Below are 17,596 nucleotides of genomic sequence, written 5' to 3'. Positions count from 1 at the left end.
ATGTAGAAAGCATGGAAAAACATCTCATAATGTATTTAACCAGAAAATCAATTATGCTCCTACAGAAGTATCTACTCGTTATGAAATTTTAGGTGTCAAAGTGTGGATCTCATATAGTAAAAATAAGAAGGGATGTGCTATATCTGAAATGTACGAAATATAGTAAATATTTTAAATGCAGATGTAGTAGGGGTCGCGAACCAGACGGTACACAACTTGGTTTTGGAAGATATGGCACCAAAAGTTATAGAGTTGGTCATCTTTCATATCGAGCTCAATTATTTCGGATTGTGATCGTATATTCGTCAGCGAGTTTTGGATTGAATACTTCAAGTTGCAGGGCACCAAACTGAACTTGAGTTTGGCTTACCACCCTCAAACCAACGGGCAAACAGAGGTGGTTAATAGGGGAATTGTGTAATACCTTTGGTATTTCGTCAGTGATCGTCCTAAACATTGGTTGGAGTATCTTCCATGGGTTGAGTGGTCATATAACACTTCTCATCACAGCAGCATCGGCATGACCCCATTTGAGGTAGTATATGGACGGGCGATACTGACGTTACGGGGGTATGATTTGGCAACTTCGTCGGGACGGACTGAGGTTGATATGGTATTGATGGATCGTGATGCTATTCTTAAGAGGTTGTAGATGCATATCAGAGCAGCCCAAAATTGGATGAAATAAATGTATGATCAGCATCATCGTGAGGAGTTTAGTGTGGGCGACATGGTGTTTGTATGAGCTCAACCCTATCGTCGAATCACCTTGCGTCCAATTCAGAACTAGAAATTGGCATTCAAATTTTTTGGTTCATTTCGAGTTTGTGAACGTATTGGACCAATCGCTTACAAACTTGAGCTACCAGAGGAGTCTAGAGTACACCCAGTGTTCCATGTTTCGTTGCTAAAGGCGAGGATTGAGCCAGATCAAGTTGCGGGGTCGGTTCTATCGGAACCCGAGGAGGATTTGCAAGAGGTGGAGCCAATATGGGTACTAGCGCGACAACGGAGGCAACATGGTTTGAGGCTAGAGACGGAGATCTTAGTTGAATGGTTGGGCAAACTATCTGATGAGGCGTCGTGGGAGCTTGAGTCCAAGATCATCGATCAATTTCCTGACTTCACACCTTGAGGGCAAGGTGAAGGAAGCGTGGTGGGCTGTTATGATTCAGCTAGTTATGACTTTTTTTTTTTTGTTTTAGAAATAGCTTTTGTTTTGTAAAGAATAGGATTTCTAGAGGATTTTTGGCAGTTGCATTCGAACGTGACTTCCTGCGTTCGAATACAACTATCGAATGTCTGCATACGTTCACAAAAATAGAGAGCGTGTTTAGTGCGTTAGAATGCATTCGACAGCGCTCGAAAGCCTGCACACGTTCGCAACGACAGAGAACGCGAAATCCGCGTTTGAACGCGTTCGGCTACATTCGAACGCAATCAACGAACTGCATTACTTAAGAATATCTTTTAATTATCTTAGGGTTATCTTTTAATTATTTTGTTGATATGTTAGCCTTTAAATATGTGGAAAGTAACCTAATTGAGGATTATTGATGAAATATTGAAGTTTCATTTTTAACTCTCTTTCCTCCAACGGCATTCAATCTTGGACGTCATCTTCTTCCTCCCTCAATCTGACCATGCCCTCTTACCTCTCAAGGATCGGTCCACTCTTTGCCCCTTCATCTAGCTTAATGCTCTACCCCACTACCATAGCCACCATATTTCATAAAACCCAATCATTATTCCCTATTCAATTACTCACGTTCCTCACACCACCATCTAACCCACGATCAGTATTTTTCCCATAACTTTTGATCTACAAATCCGATTGACATGATCTTGATTGCGTTGGATCCCTTATTTCGAGAGGAACAATTTTTCCAAGTTATAAATATATTGGACAGTTAGATCTCCTGCAGATCTTCTCGAAAGTTCCACCCTAGGAAGAATTTGGGCTGATACTCAGATTTTGCACTCTGATTATTCCTGAATCTATCATGTTTGTACTGATTATAAGGATTGGAACACCTCTGGCTGAGCTATTGAGGGTGGTGGGGTCGGCGGTTCCAGCGATGGACTTGTGCTGTTGGGTAGTCGAGTGGTCATCGCCTATGATGGATCTCTGACCGTGGAAGTCTCCCTGATTACTCGTGCAGCCATCTCTCGTGTGGTTGTTATTTGGTCCGAGAATAACGATGACTCTGATACCAAATTGTTATGGACTAGTTAGAGTTGATCCACGACAAGGGGATCTAGGCTTCAGTTAGGGTGCATAACAATCGATAAAGATGATAGAAGGTGGTGGATCTCGGTTGTAGGAGGGATGATGGCGGTGGTGGTAGTGGAGGAAAAAGATGGGGTATGGTATAGAGAGACCCCATTCAAAATGATAGCTTTTGGACCAAATAGAGCCATTCGTTAAACCAAAAATAATTGTTTTCTAAAAGTCGTCTGAAATGGGTTCCAAGCGTTGGGTATAATTTATTCTCTAGATTATTCTGTTTGAACGGATTAATCTCGTTCTAACATATTTCTAATGGATTTTCTACAACACTATTTATTTCAATAAAATAGCCTATTTTTAAATTATTTTTGAAAATACTTACCATGACAATCCTTATTTAACCCCAAAAGGCTAAGAGACACATTGGATTAACCACCTAGACTATGACTTCATTTTAATTAACCCCAGATTGTGCAATCTTAGTTTCTCATAGTATGCACAATCTTTTAGTACAGCATACTTCTTATGATACACCATCCCAATATTTGCAACTTCATTGTTTTTTTTTATTATAATGGGGTTGAATTTTAGAACGTACAGATTTATGGCAGAAGTGGTCTGATCAAGCATACTTGGTCCTTCCAATTTAATAAGTGTTTCCCCCTCTTATTGAATTATGAACTCTCCTTTTACCAAGTAACATGTTCTTTTTCTTTTAAAATTCTATGTTCATCTTTTGACTTGATTGCAAGCATGGTAACCCACTTCAAATATGATCCGTGAATTTTTCCAATCTTAATTTAAGTCCAAAACCGAAAACTTGGCTTAGTCGAAGCAATAGCCAATCTTATATATTCCTGTAGTTCACGACAGGCATGATTCTATAATATTTTCCTCACTATAAATTGAGTGACTATCCGATACACACTCCCATATCTTTTGAATTAAGAATTTAATCTTAGTTCTGTTAGTAAGATAATTTTTCTTTTTCTTACTATCAAACGTGTAAATAGATGGATTTGATTTGGCATTCCTATAAACACTTCGAATGTCAATTTCATTTGTTAACTTTTCCCAGAACCTTTAGATGCTTTTAGCATATTATTGGATCTCTTGTTAGAGCCTGTTTGAATAAGTTCGGAAGTTGATGGTGGGCGGAGTTGAATACGGGGAGGAGTGATGGGTGGAAGAGAAGAAGGTGGTAGTGAGTAGAGAAGGTAAAAGACAGAGGTGGTGGTGGGCGGGAAGGAGGAAGTGGTGGTGGGTGTGGGCATACGTGGAGATACAATTGTGCCTTGATTTTCTTTTTTATTGCCAGGTTATTACACATGTGACATTATGCTGGAAAAGATTATTAGCATTGTCCAATGGTGCTTTAATTAGTGAATCATTGAGTTGTGTAAAAATATGTATGAACATTTTACTACCTAATTAAATACGGTTGGTTTCTTGAATATCAATTGGTGTGTTCTTAATATACGACTTCCAAACATACATTGGTGTTGGCCTATAATACCAAGCATACACATTGTTATCATCATCAACTCTTATGAGCTCAGTTTTTATCCTTAAAAAGCTCTACTATATAGTAATTTTATACTTCAATGCTCTCTACTTATTTTGTTAGTTTCTTAAAAAAAATTTATCAATCCATCATTACTATAATTTCTATTAACTTCAACAAATTTATTTATCCCACTCGTAGTTAACTGTACCATCTTATAATTATATAATATTGCCACCCCAAATATATATAATTATTATAAATCTTTTAGCCATATTTTGAAGGAAAAGAATTGCAAACATAATATTCATAGCAATCAGACCAATCAAAAACATTCACACAACTAGTTAGCAAAAGTAATCTAGAAATGTTATTTGATCATATGGAATATAAATCTAGGAAATCTTAGCTTAGTGTAGCTAGTAGAAACTTTAGGAAAGGAAGGTGCTGCCCCCCTAAATGCACATATAGGCAGGAAAAAGGAGGTTAAGATCAGATTTTGAAGAAAAGAACAAATTTAGTAATAATTTAGGCTTTTTCGAGGTCTATTTGATTTATGCTTTCTCCTCAAGTCAACAGAGAAAAAGGGCAATGATATTTGAATCAACAAGACGCAGTCTTGGAAGGTACTTCATTGAGGTACTTATAATTATATTACATTGATCATTGCAAGTATCATATAATTACAGAACATCCACTAAAATGATCGATAAACATTGAGTAACAATGACAAGTTACATTATGCAAGTCAAATGCTATAAAGAGATTGTGAATATGCTCATGTACCTGGCATTAATATATTAAACATTTTCTCTTTCTTCAATAATATAACTGAGCTTGACCCACTCTTCTAAGATAAAAGCAAAACTTGTGTCAGAAAATAGAAAAAGAAAAAGTCTCACAAGTAGTGAATCCCAACGATATTGGTTTAATTAGGACACCGTTAGGGAAAAAGACAAGATCACATAGGTTACTGCACAAGAAACCTACAGAAAACATTGCTTCATGGGCGTCATCGTTAAGGGCAAAAGGAACCAAATCGGGGAGGATTGCATCTTCTCGGCGATCTGACTAAAGAAAATATCAACTGTCACTCAAAAGGAAGTACTCATTTGGGAAAAATCATATAAAAGTCAAATCACCATATTCCTAGCATAAAGCTAAAGCTCAAGAAACCAATTGGAATACTGTGATCATATTATCTATAGCTGCATTATGCAAGAAAGGAACATTTACAAGGTAGAGCAATGTATTGCACGCCACATATATACATCTCCAGACTGAAACCATACAGCTACAAAAGGAAACTATGACCTTAAAGACCAACAAGGATCCTGCACAATAAGTTGGAAAACTGATTGAGATTGATCTGATTCCATTAGCTAATCTTCCTCAAAATATTTCTCCTCAGCATCGTGGCTAGCTTCCCTGAGCCAATGATCATCCAGTCTCTCATCGTTGTCGATCTGAGAATAATCTAAGTGCCCAGTGTCTTCTCCTGCCAGAAATTTTTGCTGCATTATGTGAGTGAACTGTTCCAGCTGATCCTGCATCTCTTCTGCAGATAATATCTGCTTCTGCTTGAAGGCCTCTGTGACTATTCCTTGAGTACCATCATTTGAATCCTGTTCTTTTGAATCTTTATCAACAAGAATCTGCAGAAGCAGTATAACCATATTTGTTGGAAATGCTTGTCTGTATAGTTTATAATCTAAAGATTATTAGTACAAACACATTCTTGGATAGTATATACGCCCCGTTTGGTTTGAGACTAAGCCTCAAACTCGATTAGTTAGTCTCATTTTTTAGTCTTGATTTGGGTACCTTAAACTAGTTTAAGGTAATTTGTTGTTTGGTTCTGAACTAGTTTAAGAGTGTATTTATTATTTATGATATGATGTGAAAAAGTGAAAAAATATTGATTTTGGTGGAAAATAAATGAGATATATATTTAATCGACAAAATGACCCTTCTCATGTAATGATGGTAGTTATCATTATAATTTATGAATAATATGTAGTGTCTATAATAGTCATTTGCGAGCTTAAGTGTAATTTTTAAATTATTTGCTGGTTTAAGTATAATTTGTAGGCTTAAATAAATATAAAAGATATATTTGCAGGCTTAAATAAATATGAGAGATATATTTGCAGGCTTAAAATGAATATGTAGTGTGCGGGCTTAAGTATAATTTTCAAATTATTTGCAGGCTTATATGGTGTCTATGATAATAATTTGCTGGCTTAAATGTATATGGGAGATATATTTGCTGCCTTGCTTCTTTTATATAAGCCCGCAAATCAAGTCGACAAACTGAACACACTAAAAGCGATTAAGCCTGCAAATCCAGTCTGTAAACTGAACATGTCTTGCGATTAAGCCCGCAAACAGAATTGTTCTCCCCATTTTCCTTGCTGAGAGAGAGGAGAGAGAAGAGAGAAGAGAGGACAGTGATGATGAGATTAGACATTGATTTGATAAGTCTCAATATATGGACTTATTTTTCTTATTTTCAAACTTCACATTCTAAGTAAGCAAATAATCCGACTAAGCCTGCAAATATATAATATATAAGTCTGCAAATGTCAGAGTAGTGACTCATTATGATTTTTTTAAATTTCTTTTAAATAAACATCACGTGATAATTATTACACAATTGTTGGATGTGTACGGTTAATTTATAATAGCAATTTTTTTTTCGTACGCCTGCAATTTTCTTTTTAAACCCACAAAACAACGTTCGCTGGCTTTTTTTGTAAGCCAATTAACTAGCCTTTGCTGCCTTCTAAGCTCATAAATTGGCCAATTTAGTTAACTTTAACCCCGCAAATTTATTTTTAAGCCTACAAAACAACGTTTTTACACCCTTTTTAATAATCGACGAGTTACTTTTATTTTATATAATTTGTTATTAAACCTATATTAAATGATATTTTTAGTAAAAACATTTAAAAAATAATTATATTTTATCTGCTCAAATTATTTACACTATTTTCCTTTAATTTTTATTTTATTTCTAGGGTTCTCATTACATGATATATAATTTGTTATTAAACCTATATTAAATGATATTTTTAGTAAAAACATTTAAAAAATAACTATATTTTATTTGCTCAAATTATTTACACTATTTTCCTTTAATTTTTATTTTATTTCTAGAATTCTCATTACATGAGGACATAATAATTAAAATATAAATATTTGAGTATTTTGAAAGCGAGGAGAAAAAAGTGAAGAGATAAGATTGACAAGACATTATAGTGATAGATGTAAGTCACGTCTCCAATTAAAAGAATAATAAAACTTATATATATTATTTAACTATTTATTGATGACTGAACTTGATTAAGAAAAATAATGTTATTTTAGTGTTTGGTGGTCCCTAAACCAGTTTAGGGACCTTTCCTAAACCCAAAACAAACGGGGGCTAAGAGTTTATAACTGATATCCACTATTCCTAAATTATGGTCTCCATTGGTTTATGTATAAATCTTAAATTTCAATAAAGAGGTAAGGAAAAAGGTGATAACTTTATCAACACCTTATCTAACATAGAAAAACATACACAATTTAAAGTTATGCGTATTGATCACATTTAAACACACTTCTAGAGAGTAAAGTTTGGTGCACTATCTACAAATAAGCGAAAGTTAATTCACAGATAAGGGAGGGTTATCTACCAACCAAACAATGCTTATATCTCGTATTGGGAGAGTAGTAGGAGACAGATCCACTGAGCTTTTGTAGGAGAAAGCAGACCGAGTTTCAGACCTAGCGTAGGAGTCCTAATTTATTGACCTTGAAGTTTCAGCAAAGAAGTAAGCACAAAATTCATAGGAGGAAATAGAATCCTATCACAATCGGAAGATATAAATAGGCATAATAGCCGCCCGCCCCGTCTACCCGCTATTGGAATAGGTCTCTATGGTATTCCACTATTTTTAATTTCTTTGTTCTAGACCACATATACAGCCGCATAGGTCATAGCAAACAACATATGCATTATATAGTGGCTCAACTGCTTGCATATTGCGGAGGCTTTTCAAAACATACCTTCAAGTGGTAGTTGATGATAGTACATAAGGTAAACAAGAAAAGAGGTCATGGAACACCACTAGACCTTCACAAACTGTTGTAGATTGGAGATCTGAAGACAATCCAATCATATCAATTGGGTTGCTGCAAAATAAAAGCATTTATCAATCCTTACCTAGAACCAATATCATAAAAAATACATTGATGCAAGCATCTTCTTCATTTGACCCAATTGAAATTCCTCAAGAGTCGAGACCAATTGGATCCAGTTGTGGTTTAATTGACTTAATATGATTCATTTATTAAAAAAAAGGGTTATTTGCACCAAAAACCTACTTGGTTTTTAATTTGGCAGCCCATAGTTATTTTCGGTTTCCCTTGCACTTGAGACATTTTTCATATTTTTCTTCCAACTTTGCTCTTCTCGTACTCAAATATTGCTGCCCTATTGCAGAGAGCACAATTATTGACTTGAAATAAAAAAGTAATATTTCCATTATCTTCTTTCGTACTTGAAGAACGAAAAAGGGTTTTGCTAGGGGATATCTATTGTAGCTATCATCTTCTTCTGCTCTAAGGTTTTCGCTTCATCAATCGTGTCTGTAACACCCCTTTCACTTACCTGTCGGGCCCTCCTCCCCTTTCACTTATCCGTTGGCCTCGTGGCTGTGTTGCCAGCCTCGTGGTTGCGCAACCGGCACCGCGGCCGCGTGGGCTTCCCCAATTCCCCTCTGTCTTCTTCCCTCGAAGGAGTTTTGGGGGACCCACCAATCCAACCTTGGTGGGCTATGGTTGGACCCCCAGCCCACCTTAGCCCACCAAGACCCCTCTTGCCTATTGGGTTAGGTTTGAGCCTAACCCAATACCTCTAGCCTAGCCTATTTGGGGCAATTTGGACCCTATAACCCCATTTATCTATTTCCACCTGATTTAATTAGCCTAACCCCCGAAATGATAATTTATTATCATGTGAATTTTAGGATAACATAGACCTCACCTTAGGAGACCCTTGACTCATGTATATGCCTAAACATAAATTCTCTAATAAGATAATTAATTCTATTAGTTAGCTAATTTTACGTCTGGCTTTACTTGCGTGAATTAATAGGATTGACACCGCGCCTGAGGATTTTGGGATTCCGGAGAAGCAGGCTAGTTGACAAGATTTAGTTACTATGGAGACCCCCTAGGCGAGTAGAGTTTATACAAGTTTAGAATAATGTAGTTACAGTCATTATACCTGTCATGACACTGTAGAAAATGTCGGTATTAATACATGCATTTAGTGTACCATGTTATATCTTTACATATGCAGTTATTGATAATTTGCTCATCATGATATTATGAGAATGTTAATGTAGCATAAGCATTAGTGTGATGATGCTTTACATGTATCCTGTATGATATACCCTTGCCTATATATCTGTTGTGAATATAGAATGTAACGATCATGATGACTATGACATGTTTTATACACTCATAGACATTTAAACACCCAAACCTCCAAATACACGTGTAAATTGCGTGGGTAAATTTGTCCTTGTTATTTAGGTTTCGCATTATTAACAAATTCGTCTTTGTTATTTTGGTTTCGTAGTTTATTGACAAAATTTATCCTTGTTGTTAATTAAGTTTCGCAATTTATTGACAAAATTCGTCCTTGTTAATTAGGTTTCGTAATTTATTGACAAAATTCATTTTTGTTAATTAGGTTTCGCAGTTTATTGACAAACTTCGTCCTTGTAATTTAGATTTCGCAATTTATTGACAATATTCATCCTTATTATTATTTAGGTTTCGTAGTTTATTGACAAAAGTCGTCCTTGTTATTTAGGTTTCGTAGTTTAATGACAAAATTCGTCCTTATCGTTATTTAGGTTTCGTAGTTTATTGATAAAATTCGTCCTTGTTTTAAATTAGGTTTCACAGTTTATTGATAACATACGTTCTTATTATTTTTAGTTCGCAATTTATTGATAACATTCATCCTTATTATTTTGGTCTCGAAGTTGTTATTTTGATTTCGTAGTTTATTAACATTTGTACTTGTTATTTGGATTTTAATTAGCAAAATTAGACGTATATTTTGTGTTGTACACTTAAATAGTTTGAAATATTATGTTCTTATGATTTCTACAGGTAATTTAAATAAATATAATGGCAAAGACCAAGAAGAGAGATTCCACTAATCGCGGTGAATTGAAAGGACTTCAATCAAGTCAAACACTATGAAATACGGACACTTCAAATAGCATGCCGTGTTCGTGTCCGACACTTGTCGAACACCGACACTCGTCGGACACTCATTAGACATGTGTCGAATACTTCTACAACATATCCTATATTTAAAAAATTATAGAATAAATTCGGACACTCCTTAGACACTTTTAAACACCCTTGAGAAACTTTTTGGACATAAGATTTATCATATACTATAAAAGTTGATAACATAAATTATCAATTTTAGAAAATTCCTACATATGCTATAGAAATATAATGCAACAATCACAAGTTAGTACATATAAGAAATTAATATTAATGCAAATTATTGTAAAATCACATATTCGCCTATGCCATCCACTGTAGTTAAGTAATGATAGTTAGTTATTTATTCTCAGGTAGTTAGATATTTATTCTTATAATATAGAATTGTATTATCACATATTAGCATCATCATTTTTGGCTTTGTAGTATTGTATACGTTTTGTTTTTCTCTCATGAATCATTTAGGTATGCTTGTGTATTTATAGTTTTATACTATAAGTTTAGAAAGATATTTCTTTAAACGTATCGATAATATATATAATACTTTTATTTATTTATTTTGCCGTGTCCTAAATGTATTGTGTCCTATTTTTTTAAGATTTGTTGTATCCCCGTATCCGTATCGTGTCGTATCCATGTCTCGTATCCGTGTCTGTGCTTCTTAGGTCAAACACTTCTATCAAAGAGGAAAAAAGATTTGACTAATTGCGAAAAATTGAAAGAACTTCAATCAAGTCAGACCCTTCTATCAAAGAGGAAGAGGGATTCTGATGACAATTTTCAAACCAGTCAGATCCCTCCATCAAAGAAGAAGATTGATAAGGCCATAGAGGGATTTGATTCTCAGAGTCAGTGGAGAAAATATAGGCTCTTTAAATCATGCTTGATTACTTCATGATGCTATACAAGTAAATAAGGGAGATGTTCAAGTTCATTCGTGATCGACATATGGAGATTGCTTCCAAAACATCTTTCAAGTATTTATTTGACTTTTTTAATGTCGCACAATACACACCACTCCTTCGAGAGATAATTAAGAGATAGAGTGGATCAACATTTATTTTAAAAAATTTAAGCTTCAGTTGAAGGCAGTGGAAATTACCGTAATTCTTGGATTACCTTTAAATGGTAAAAAGGTAGTCTTCGACATGAGCAATCCGAAAGGTGGAAAAGTGAATGAGGAATGGTATGATATTCTTTTTGTAAAGAGACTTCATTCATGGAACGACAATAACGAGAAAACAAATAGAGATTGTGTTGGGAAAATTGTCATCTTTGGACGATGAAGAGAGTCATTGATTTTGTTAAAGTGTACATTTTGTTAATTTTCATCACTATTTTATTTTAGCGTAGTAATTATACTTGCCCCTCAGAGCTTATCCTCTATATAGAAAATCGTCAATATGTTTATAAATATAATTGGGGATTGGTTATCCATGAGCTCCTTTTTCATTCCCTCCAATTTACAGTTGAGAAGGTCAACTCCATGATGGCGACGGGGAGTTTGGCCAATGAAATGTTCATGAGTGGACGTATCATTGTATTAACGGTAATCATGATTATGTTGATGATTATAAACCTATTTATTTTAGATTTTTCTAACTATTTTTACTTTCCTCATCATAAGTTTGTTTCCTAGAGCGTTGGCAAATTTTGAAACCCAATTTCCCTAATATGACTCCCAGAATATTTTGATGGGTTGGTGTTATCAAGTTCCGAAAAGACACTCTCGCAACTTTTATACCTCAATTGAGTGCTGAGAAGGTAAGTCTAATTAGAAAGATTTTTATTATAGAGTTATCTAATTATATCCATGTAGCGGTGTAAACGGGTTGGATTAACTCTGACCCGACCTGCTATCCAACCCGATTCGGATCAAATACGGATAAAAAATTCCTATCTAATTCGGATACGAATATAGTTTTTGAAAAAAAACCCGGATACGGATTCGGATACAAGTTGGATATAATTTTCGAATTCAGATACGAATATCGAATATCCGTTTACCCGCATATTTTTTTTGAATGATTTACAGTTTTTAGTTTGGTTATTTAAATAGTGAATATTGATATTGTTACTAATGATGTGTTATATATTATTTATAGAGATTAATTTTTCTAATTTTATATGTATTTGACATACAAAAAATTTATTTTTTTAAACTCTTAATTTGTTTGTATTAATTATGTCTAAATAAAATATTATAATTCGTTTAAAATTTGATCAACATATGTTTAAGATCCGATCTTCTATCCAAAAATTACCCGTGTCTGTTTAGTTAGGATATGGTTTTAAATTTTGCTATCCGTCCAATATCTGTATCCGAACTAAAAATATGGATCCGGATGTCGGTTGAGCACTATCCGGGTCCGTATCCGATCCGTTTTCACTCGTATGTCCATGACATATTTATATAAACTTTATATTTTGCAGACCCCACCATCCTTCCTCTTATTCAACTTACTGAAAAGGAAAAAAAATTAGTTAAAAGATTGGAACATGGCCCAGGTGAAATTCTACTGAGAATAAAATCTGTACATATTGAAAAAAGAAAAAGAGTCAATCAGGTATAGATTGAGTTGTACACTTAATTGCTTTTATTAGATTACCAATAAGTTTATATATATGCTAAATTTATTTTCTTTAGGATTAATTCAAGTTAGGAATCTCTAGGGAACAAGAATTATCCATCTACGCGAGCCGAACGGAACAAAAATCATTCATCCGCAATTTATGTGCAGTTGTGGATGATTTGAAGAGACGAATGAGCCAAATGGAACAAGAAATTATCGAATTGAAGGCTGAAAACATACAATTTAAGAGATAATTTCATAAGATAGAAAATGATAAGGCAACTAGAACCGCTGAGTGGACTAATTCAAGTAGTTCGACATTTGTGGTGGACCTAAACGAAATCTTCAGATTTCAAAGAAGTGCTTACATACTTTGCAATAGATCTAACATTGTTGAGCTGCCTAATGATTGTTTTATGTAGGTGGAAGATAGAGAAGAGAAAGAGTATGACGGTGAACAGCATAAGGAAGATGAAAAGAAGGAAGACGAAGAGAAGAAAGAGAAAAAAGGGGAAGAGGAGAAAGATGAAGAGAAGGAAGAGGAGAAAGATGAAGAAAAGGGGAAGGAGAAGAGGAGAAAGATAAGGAAGATAATGAAGGAGAAGAAGAGATAGAATAGTCTAATTAACCTTTGGTGGACCTATAATCTGGTGGCACAGTGAGAATAGTTGATGACATGTGCAAACCGAATCAATTACTTATTGTCAAACTAATTGATTCGATAGAAAACATTCTCTCCAACAAATATGAAATTCCTTTTGGAGACAAAGATGGCGAAAAAACAAAAGTCTATTCGAAAAAAAAGAAAAGTCACATTTGATTATCCTAGAACAGAATTGTTGATGGAAGATGAATAAATATTTGATTAAATGGATGCTTCATTTCCTAATACAAGGGTCCCTGTTTGGAAAGATGATCACGCGATGGTGGAGAAGTGTCAACTTTTGCCTCTATTAAGTAATTATGAACTAATTGATGATGAAGTGATTAATTGTTTTAGCAGAATTTGTTTCTATCAATAATTAAAAATCCTGGTTTGTACATCTATTGCATATTTTCATTGACATTTCTTGATCAAGGGGTTCAAATGTAAAATGACTCGATAGTTGTTAAAATGACTGAAAATAATCTTTCAGAACTTAATAATGCGAAGTTCTGATTTATCCCTCTTCACACTTGCAACCATTGGCATCTTTTGGTGCTTGACATAAAGAACCGGAAGGGCATTCATTACAATTCTCTGCGGGACCCTAGATATTTACAAGCTGCAAAGAAAATGGTGAATATTTTTTTACATGACATCATTTACCCAAGTGTTTGTAGTGAGATATCTGAATAACTCAATTATATATGTAGATGGGATGGGTCAACAAATAGCTGCGTACTTTTGCACCACAAAATATGGTATCTTTCCTGGAGAGGTGTTGAAGGAAGGAAATTGCACGAGGGACTGGAAGCTGTTCAAAGCCAATTGCCTGAAACAGGCTGATTCGTAAGTCCATTTAGTAAATATGATGTAAGTTATTCTTGAATTCATAATTAATTCATATTGCATTCTTCTGATTGTGTGATATTTGTAATGTTATATATCAACTATATCCACATAGGGCAAATTTTGATTTTCAATAGGAAGACGTGCATATTTAAGGCTTCCACGTCCACAATTTTTATTTGACTCTATTCGTCCTTGTAATAGTGAAGTTTGTCAATTCTACAGTGAATATTTGCGACAATCATTAATATAATTTCAAAAATTGTTAATATAGTTTCAAAAGTTGTTAATATAACTACAAAAATTGTCATTATATTTATGAAATAGCCGTTTTAAGGCAAGTTGTTATTATATTTGTGAACGTTATTATATAACTATGAAATTTGTTTATATATTTGCAAAAGTTGTTATATTTGTGACAGTTGTTAATATATTTTTAAAAATTGCTAATATAATATATTATTAATGCAAGTTGTTATTATATTTGCGAACGTTGTTATATAACTACGAAATTTATTATTATATTTGCGAAATATATTATTATGACTAACCGTTTTAAGACAAGTTGTTATTATATTTATGAACGTTGTTATATAACTACGAAATTTGTTTATATATTTGCGAAAGTTGTTATATTTGTCACAATTAATATAGTTTCAAAAATTATTAATATAGTTATGAAAGTTGTTAATATGTCATTAATGAAAGTTGTTATTATATTTGCAACAAAAAGATACTCTATATTTATATTTTTAATGAATAATATAAGAGAGGAATCACATTAAACATGTGGTCCTTTAACGAGACCTGGAATATTAAGCCAAGGTAGTACATTATGTCTGATTCGAACGGGAGTAATATCCAAAGAATGGTCCTCGGATAGAAAGCCCACCTTCCATAATTGAATTCGCTAAAATAAGTAACAATTCAATAGTTATCTCTTCTAAAATTAGGCCATGCCATGCTGGAGAATCCCAATCTTTACGTAGCTGCTACACCCTTTGATTTTGGGCAACTCAATTCCATACATTAGCTTCGGAGTGAACTCCTACAATTATTGGATTAAAAAATATGGTTGGTGAGGGTGGTAGGATTTGGCCCCATGCTACCTGAGGGGAAGTAGAAATACCCTGCTTTGCTTCAATCTTCTCCTATATAATCGACAAGGTATTATCCCTGGCAAGATTGGAATGTTTGTGATTTTCATAGGTCTCCCTTCTCCAAAGAGACCAATCAGTAGCGACATCACCCGACCAGGGAAGTTCGGACTTCATAGAGCCCTTAACCCATCCTTGAATAGTTACGTCAATAGAAAACATAAACCTACTAAAGGACGCTAATACCTTCTTAGGAATATCTTGGAGAGATGAACAAGATATAATTGCATTGATGTATGATGGATTTGTACCCCATAATTCAGCAGAGTTGAAGACTTCCACACAGTTAAAAGGGCTAACAATTTCCCTAATTAATCTCCTATTGCAATAAAAAAAAGAAATATTTGTAAGAAGGATTTAAACATAGAATTGCAGTTCATATTTCACTGCATTACCACTCTCAAGATACGAAAGCTTCAAAATGTACGAGCCTTCAATCAGCAAATAGCAGCCCTTTATGGCAGCATCCCACATTTGTTCCCTTGAATGAAATTCAGCGAGATATACACGATCTTTGAGAAGAGTTGCATTCCAATTCCAACTAATGTTGGCGTTATCCATCCAATGGTGGAGCGAGGATAAAAAGTTGTTCCTAGTAACAGCCGAAGAGGTGAGCACTATTGCTGATTGAAGAAATCTGCAGTACTGCTTTTTCGTTTCAGGATTATATGACAGATAAACAGAAGAAATTGATGGCCTATTAAGAACCGGTTCTCCCCATTTTGTTTTCATAGTAGGTGTTGATTTTAGACAAGGAACAATATGCTACGGCAGGCTGAAAATAATGAACAAGTACTAAAGAAGATTAGTTAGAAACAAGAAAAGAATAAAGGAATTTCTTGGAAGTGGAGGAGATGCATGAATGATACCGATTAATAGTCTCGCGACTATTTAAAACTGCCATGTAATGATGAAGAATTATTCTTGAGACGCTACTTCGCACATATATTTAGAGATACTCATTGACGATCTTCATGCATATCCAAAGTCTAAGTACGAAATAGATATCATGATCCTGTTAGGGATATTATGAGGAGACGTGGGGATTTCTCGGGAGCAGAGGTGACGCCAATGAAGAGGCGCCTCAATTCACGTACTACTTTCGTTATTATTACATCTAGTTTCGTAATTAAATCACGCACTATTTTCGTTATTATGCTTCAAACATATTCACGAACTTCGTATATAAGTTGGTTGGCTGATGATATTAATTTCACTGTCAAATCAGACATTAGCTAGAAACTTTTATAAATAGCTAATTATATTCGCAAACAACTACAAAAAAAAAGAGAAGAAGAAGAAGAAGAAGAACCGGTGATATTGTAAGTACTATGTTCGTAAGGCAAACTTGCACATCTACAAAATTACTCATCTTTAATAGATGAACAAAATCTTGGAGGTGCTGCAAGTCAGCCAGACGAAGAGAATACTCCTCATTTCAATGCAGGAAGAATAGAAATGTACTGTACTCTTCGTGCAACATATTTGTAAGTTTTTTTTTCATGTGCAAAATGTCCAACGAAAATCACTCAACTAAGTCCTGTTAATCGATAAACATGTGTGAAGTAGCATATGTCATATTTTATGTGGTTCTTAGCCGGGTGATCTTCGTTGGATATTTTACACATCTTCAAATTCTAACTAGGAAACACATGTTCTATGTGGTTCTTGGCTCTTCCTCTGATAACTACTATTATCTCAACATTTCTTCTTATTGTCGTGCTTAATGATAAACTGTCTTTCTGCTTAACTTATATACAAAACTGATAAAATTCGTCATTATGCTAAAAGAATTCATACTTAAATTACGAACTTTCTTGATATGTTTGAAGCATTTCGAACTCTAGTAAACAATTGATGCTTAAACACATTATGTCTATGACAAACATGTGTGAACCTAAACCCTTCATGTATAAAACAAATCTAAGAATCTAAACACATCATCCTTAAACACTAACTATTGTATCTTTAGTATTAAATGAAAATAGAGTATTTAAGAACTATTCTTACAATATACTGTAAATCATTAACTCTGGTATTTCTTTCCATTGTAACGAGAATCGTCATTTAAGAATGAAACCCGTAAAAAACAACTATAGATGGTATTCAATTTTAATTAGATGGTTAGTAGGTAAAAATTAAATAAGTTGGTGGGCAGATGAAAAGTAAATAAGGTAGTTGGCAGGTGATATTAATTCACTAACAAATTCATTTAATAGATAGGGTTTAGGGTGGTTTCATCAAAAGAGGAAGACGAACAGAAAGGAAGGAGATAAAGAATGTGTCAATGAATTTCATCTAGAAGAGAAAGAAGCTATACCATGAATTAGTTCACGTTAA

General features: G+C 34.1%; 1 protein-coding gene across 3 annotated transcripts in view; it reads right to left on the bottom strand.

The window, feature by feature from the left end:
- Window positions 1-4,913: 4,913 nt before the first annotated feature.
- The window catches only part of LOC140776942 (uncharacterized), a 30,125-nt gene continuing 17,442 nt past the window's right edge, over window positions 4,914-17,596 (bottom strand). The window contains exons 4-5 of one of the 3 annotated variants that reach the window (XR_012106965.1): window positions 15,652-15,848; window positions 5,264-5,389 (exon numbers count right to left, since the gene is read on the bottom strand). Coding sequence is in view for 2 of the 3 variants with exons in the window: in XM_073120805.1 (XP_072976906.1) it covers window positions 5,117-5,389 (273 nt within the window). In the remaining variant the exon portion in view is untranslated. Of the gene's footprint in view, window positions 5,390-15,651; window positions 15,849-17,596 lie in introns of all 3 variants that reach the window. The other 2 variants (XM_073120805.1, XM_073120818.1) reach the window with 2 other exon arrangements.

The sequence above is a fragment of the Typha angustifolia genome, chromosome 2 (assembly GCF_048772165.1).
Source record: "Typha angustifolia cultivar Huaian chromosome 2, ASM4877216v1, whole genome shotgun sequence".
Taxonomy (NCBI): Eukaryota; Viridiplantae; Streptophyta; class Magnoliopsida; order Poales; family Typhaceae; genus Typha; species Typha angustifolia.
The sequence above is the reverse complement of the archived record's forward strand: the minus strand, read 5'-3'. Positions and strand labels throughout refer to the sequence as shown.